The sequence below is a fragment of the Trachinotus anak genome, unplaced genomic scaffold (genome assembly GCF_046630095.1).
Source record: "Trachinotus anak isolate AG129_WGS33_773 ecotype Australia unplaced genomic scaffold, CSIRO_AGI_Tana_v1 ptg000007l, whole genome shotgun sequence".
NCBI classification, from domain to species: Eukaryota; Metazoa; Chordata; class Actinopteri; order Carangiformes; family Carangidae; genus Trachinotus; species Trachinotus anak.
In genome coordinates this window covers 10,337,237-10,343,236 of record NW_027273858.1, presented here as the reverse complement: position 1 = coordinate 10,343,236, position 6,000 = coordinate 10,337,237, and the positions used below count along the sequence as shown (strand labels likewise).

At 39.3% G+C, this 6,000-nt stretch overlaps 1 protein-coding gene across 2 annotated transcripts in view; it reads right to left on the bottom strand.

Annotated features, from left to right (window-relative positions):
* Positions 1–239: 239 nt before the first annotated feature.
* The window catches only part of LOC139622810 (cGMP-dependent protein kinase 1), a 77,740-nt gene continuing 71,979 nt past the window's right edge, over positions 240–6,000 (bottom strand). The window contains exons 10-18 of one of the 2 annotated variants that reach the window (XM_071480415.1): positions 5,606–5,702; positions 5,343–5,482; positions 4,423–4,512; positions 3,528–3,669; positions 2,882–3,045; positions 2,637–2,759; positions 2,485–2,547; positions 2,316–2,382; positions 240–2,175 (exon numbers count right to left, since the gene is read on the bottom strand). In XM_071480415.1, coding sequence (XP_071336516.1) covers positions 2,077–2,175; positions 2,316–2,382; positions 2,485–2,547; positions 2,637–2,759; positions 2,882–3,045; positions 3,528–3,669; positions 4,423–4,512; positions 5,343–5,482; positions 5,606–5,702 — 985 coding nt within the window. In that variant the 3' untranslated portion in view covers positions 240–2,076. The remainder of the gene's footprint in view (positions 2,176–2,315; positions 2,383–2,484; positions 2,548–2,636; positions 2,760–2,881; positions 3,046–3,527; positions 3,670–4,422; positions 4,513–5,342; positions 5,483–5,605; positions 5,703–6,000) is intronic. The other variant, XM_071480416.1, reaches the window with a different exon arrangement.

Below are 6,000 nucleotides of genomic sequence, written 5' to 3'. Positions count from 1 at the left end.
GACTGAAACGGATGGTCCCTCCTGAGCTACGGTTCACTTCATATCAGACCAGCTGTGGTTGACTTCATAAGATCACGTTAGATATGTAGAGAGAAGCATGTCATTGCAGCCATATCAAGGATGATAGATTTTTATAGTTTTACTGTTAATAAATGTTCCTGTGAGAGAAATCAAATGGGTAAAGCAGGAAATTTATTTCATACACACTTTTGTCCGCCATCAAATGACTAGAAATTCTCTTTCCAAGGTGATTAATGTATTTATTGGATATAACAAAGGATGAGAAGCAGCCATCTAAGAGGACACATACGTTTTTGAGGTGTATATGTGTTCATGCAGCATTGAAAAGGTCTTGTGACGATAATTTTGTATGCCATTGATTTAAGGCACTTACAATTTCTTCTGATTTTATGTTTTTAGGTGATGAGCTGGGTAACGATCATGGAGCTAGTGGTCAAAGCTGTGAGTTTCTCAAAATATAATCCGCTTTTTTTCCCCTATGCTGTCTGTCTCAAGGAGACATTTTAAAATTTCTATAAGATGATGTTTAAGTCTAGGAAGTCTTAGGATAATGTGAACGTGGTCAATTTTGCCTCCAAAGATGGGGATGGTTAATTTATATGGATGGATGTAACATGGTCAAACCTACTAAAAACACCTTGAAAATACCACTTAGCACAATGTAACATGGTGTCAAGTGATATCAAACAAATCTTCACTCAAGTTTACAAATTGACACAAGTCTCCAATTTTCTAAAGAAGGAAGTCAAGTACGTTACGAAGAAACCAAGCACAAAAAAAAATCACTTTACAGAAACAATAACCAGTACTGTCATCTTACCATCGCTTATCATAATTTATCAATAACAGCACCAAAGACATTGAAACCATGTTCACAGTTATATCAGAACTATACAGGAGCAAACAGAGGATGTCCCGATTGGTTGAATGGGAAGAGGCATTTGTTTGATATAAAAAACAAGATGAAGAAGTATGTAGGTAGTGAAGCGTTCCTATGCGTGTTTAAAAGCGTATTAAAGAACAAAGAGTGTGACTTCATCTACCGAAGCTTAAAATTATCCAGAACTGCTGATTTTCTCAGTTAATGGTCTTAAGTGCATAATGACAGATTGCGGCATGGAAACTCTAGCTGACATTTCATGTGTGTCGGTGTGTGATTCATCAAAATTTAAGCAGGGCACTTGAAGAGTCACATCTCTTTCGACTGAATGCACAGCGTTTGTGCTTTTTCAAGGTAGGTCTGTCTTATGTAAAGTGTACTAAGTCTTTGATTTCAGCCCGGTTGCATTCATTAGTGAGAATGTGACCTGTAAATTCAAATACTATGCACCGTACAAACTTCATGCCATATGGATGTTTAACAAGAAGAAAATCGCTGACATTCAGGTTAGTCTTGAGCACTTGATGTCAGGTTTGCTTGCAAACTGTGGTGTGCAGATTTCTGAAAAGTATCCAAACTTGCAGCAAGCAGCTGCATGTTAAAAAACAGGGAACAACTGCAGTAACATGTTATAATCTCCCAGAGTCCACCACATATTTCATCAAATATTGTGGAGAAACAAACAGAAAAAAAAAAAAATCAATCATCAGCCTCCTTTTGAGCAGTTCATCATCACACTTTTCACACACTTATTTATTCTAGAACCAAAACTTAGACGGACTATCAAACATTCACTCACCCGCTAAACATCTTTCCCTGTTACATGGGGAAACCTGGCTCCATTATCAGCCTCTGTTGTATTGTGTGTATGTGTGTGTGTGTGTGTGTGTGTGAGTGTGTATCCCTGCACTCTCTTTGCCTGTGCCTTTAGAGCTGAGTGTAAGACAACACTGAAGAAGTGCTACAGCAGTCCCGTTATAAATGCTTGATCCAGAGCCACAGTGAAATAAAGGCATATCGGTGACCCAGAGGGTTTGCCATCCATGTTTATCTTCTTCTCTGTATCCTCTCTTTCATTTTTAATGCAGTTTTTTTACAACACAGCCATGTCCTCAAGATGGCCTCCAAGCCAACAAAAGATGAGTTTCTTTTGGTTTTAAGGGGAGAGGAGGACTTCAAAAATCAACGTCCCAGCCGGAGTTGTCATCAGGAGGTGGGTCCTCGTTATCCTCTGGAAAGCTGTCGAAGTTACTTGTGTCGACTGCTGATGTGACCTGGTAGAAAGACAGAAAAATCATTCACATAAAAACTCAACAATTGGACAACAAATTAATTTTGAGTAAGAGATTCATTGCAAAAGAGCAACAAGACAGAAAACGTATAACGAGTGAGGCTTTCAGCAGTGTGCACTTACATTAGGGATAATAGGAGGCGTCAATGTCCCCTTCTTCAAGCCCTCCCAGTTAAAGCCCTCAAACCATCTAAAAGGAAAAACAGCTTTAATACTTCAGTTTTACGGCATAAATATCCTATGAAAAGAATTATTTCATCAAAGGATCTTATTCATTTATAAGCCTGCTTACTTGTGCTTTTGGATGTCTTTGACACCATTTTTCAAGTTTCCCAGTCTTTCAGAAGGATTATCCCTATAGTAGAATAACAACATAGTTATTCAGCATACAAACCACTTAGATGTATTACACTAAATTAGAGTGCTGGAGGCGACAACACTCACCTGCATAGCTTTTTAATTAGGTTGGCAGCATTTTTGGTAATTTTCTTTGGAAATTCGATCATGTCAATGCCTCTCAGGATGATGTTGTAGGTTTTCATAGGATCAGGGCCAGAGAATGGAGGGCTACATAACCAAGGCAAACATAGTAGTTTTGTGTGAAAAATACAATATATGGATCATTTTCTTCTAACAAGAATTTAATATGCCAGTAAGGGTTTTATAGACACGCCCAGGCTTGTGTGTACCTGCCAGTTAAGAGCTCAAACATGAGGATTCCTAGAGACCAGTAGTCAGCTGAGATGTCGTGGCCCTTGTTCAGAATGATCTCTGGTGCTACATACTCCGGCGTGCCACAGAAGGTCCACGTCTTCTTCCCAAACCCGATCTTCTTGGCAAAGCCAAAGTCCACCTGAAAAACAGAAAGGTTTTGTTCGGTCAGCTCGGTCAAGTTTGATGAGAATTCAAATTCATTACATATCAATTTGGTCCTTATTTTTTATCAGATCATATTAATTTTTATGTATAATAATGGTAAAGCTGGAGATAGTGTAATTGTCTCAATGTTACACTTTTTCACTTGATGCTTTAGTATGATGGATAGAAGGAATCGAGCAGCTGATTGCTGCTCTGCCACAAGCTACAAACTGGGTTCTTCTTGAGGGGAGAAGGGTACCCCAAAAAACACAGAACCTCAATGATAACTTTCTTCATACTATAATTATATTTTAATTACAGTCAACATGAGGCAAGTGTTCAAACTTCATTTCATCCTTCATTGTAGCATCATAGAAAGACGTGGTTTCTCTTTATCTATACACTGTATGTTTGCACCATATTGCAGACAATGAGATTCAGAGGTTTTTGAGTGGTGGTTCCAAATGGATCCCTCACCAGTTTGGCATAGCCCCTGTGGTCCAATATAAGGTTCTCTGGTTTGAGGTCTCTGTAGATGATTCCTTTGGAATGCAGGTAGGCGAAGGCCTCTACCACACAAGCTGTGTAAAACCTAGTGGTTGAGTCCTCAAATGAACCCCTGGAAACAGCAGGACAAGAGAGCTGAGTAAGTAAAGTAAGTAAAAATGCAGACAGGCACTGGCTACACGCAGACAGATAACTGTAGTAGTCCAGCAAGGAAGTGTTTCTTAGACCATACACAGCAGGCACGAAGTTGGCCACCAGTGTCATTAGATGTTGGTATTTTGTTGAATGTAGGTTGTGACAACATTCAACGTCAGGACAACGTCTAATGCCAGCATTAATTTGACGCAGAATTCTGACGACAGCTGACGTTGATATTTTGTTAGTTTGAAGTTGTGTTGTTAAGTCAGCAGAATCCAACGTCTTCCAAATGTCTCATGTCAAGGTAATCTTGACACAAAAATATGGACATTTTAGTCGTGAGCAAAACCCAACCTCAGCTAAACATCACAATGTCAGTTAGTGAATGCTGGGTTTTGACGTCAACCCGATTTTCATTTCCAACCAAAATTTAACATCGGTCCAACAGTAGAGTGCTTAGAGTCAACTGTCTTTCTGACATTATACTGACATCTGGTGCCAGGAGGGTATAAAAGTGTAATTCACGTTGAGCCAAATGTGGACTGTGTGTATGAATAAAACTGTGAAGGGAAAAGCACTGGCAAGCAGGACTGAAATACTTGAGGTTTTAGCACTATTACTGAGATTTCAACACTCTATTCATTGTAGTGCTCACTCTTGGTATCAGTTGCAGAAACAGAAATGTGATGCAGTTCAGTTATATCAGGCCTGGTGAAACAGAGCTTACCGGTCCCGAAGAATGGTCCACAGCTCTCCTCCTAAACACGCTTCCATCAACATGTAGAGGTACTTGCTATCCTTGAAGGTTCTATAGAGTCTGAAAACACAGAAGTGGATGTCATCTCACAGCAGCTGTCAAATGCAAAAATATCAGATGAAGGTTTAGCTGGAGAAGTGGAATTAATCAATGTGGTGAGCCCAAAATGAACATTCCAAAATTAAAAGAAGATGCAAAATGACTGCTGACACCAATTTATGCTGTCAAACTAGATTTTACAATCGTATACTTATGCAAGCTTTGGGTGAGTGTAATTATTTATTTACAAATGCAGCTACTAGTTGTGTGGGAGGCAATTTTAGATCAAAATGACTCATACAACTATTTTTAAATACAGTATACGGTCTGAAATAATAATAATCTGGTATTTACTTGATTGTTGTTACTAAAGCCAAATTATTGTATGAAAAGTGTATTGTATTTCAAGCTTGAGGCAAAAACAACTAGAGGATTTGAAAGGTCGTGAACTTTTACATAATATTCTATATAGTGTTGCATATTGATCTATATAGTATTGTATAAACATAAAAATAACATGAATTCTTTGTGCCTTCTTATTCCCTTTCAGGGTCACAAGAAGCTGGAGCATTTTCCAGCATGACAGAGAAAAGAAAGCAGAAAAAAACAGGTTCACATACAAACACTCTTACTCACATTCATTCTACACTTATGGTACAAAGCAATATACTTGACATACATGTGGGAGGAAACCTTTATTAACATGACAGAGAACGTGCAAGCTCCATCGAGAAAATCAAGCCCAGGTCTGTCTGGCTCTGAGATAATAAAGTACTGATTCTTATGACATGTATAGTATATACAGTACATTATTTATATTGCATTTCAGGGGAGCTGTTGAGCAGATGTACCTAACAATGAAGTCAGAGTGGGCCTCCTGCATGATGAGCTTCTCTGACCGAATGTGCTCCTGCTGTCTCGTGTCGACAATGTGCCGCTTCTTCAGGATCTTCATGGCGAAGGTTTTGTTCTCATCGCTTTTGAGCTGAACCTGCAGTGAGAAGAAGAGGAAGAAATTCAAACACAAAGGTCTGCCTGCGCACTCACCTTAGCAGCCTGACAAAGCAATTACAAAAAATCATTCATGCTACTGCCACAGTGCAGGGCCTCCTACCAACTCAACGCGTCCAAAGCCACCAACTCCCAGAGTGTCGATGATGTTGAAGTCAGCTAGGTTGAGATTGAAGAAAAACGCATTCTCTGCTTCATACCTGTTGTGCCAGGAAAAGTGGGGAAAAGACAGAATGGGGACAGGATTAGAGATGAGAAGAAGCCTGAAAGAAGAGATAATCCACTTTCAACAACCTGAGACAAAGTATCCGTCTCTCCTTGAGCTCATTTGTTTGCAAATCTTAGAGGATTTAACTCATAGTAATCTATCAAGGATGTTACTGAGGATGTGGAGTGTATAAATATGAACACGTGAACAGGATGTGTTTGTATTTCATCCTCTGGCAAATCACTTTGACCTCCGTTTGAACACAGACTAACTGTCCCCTGCCTGTCCCC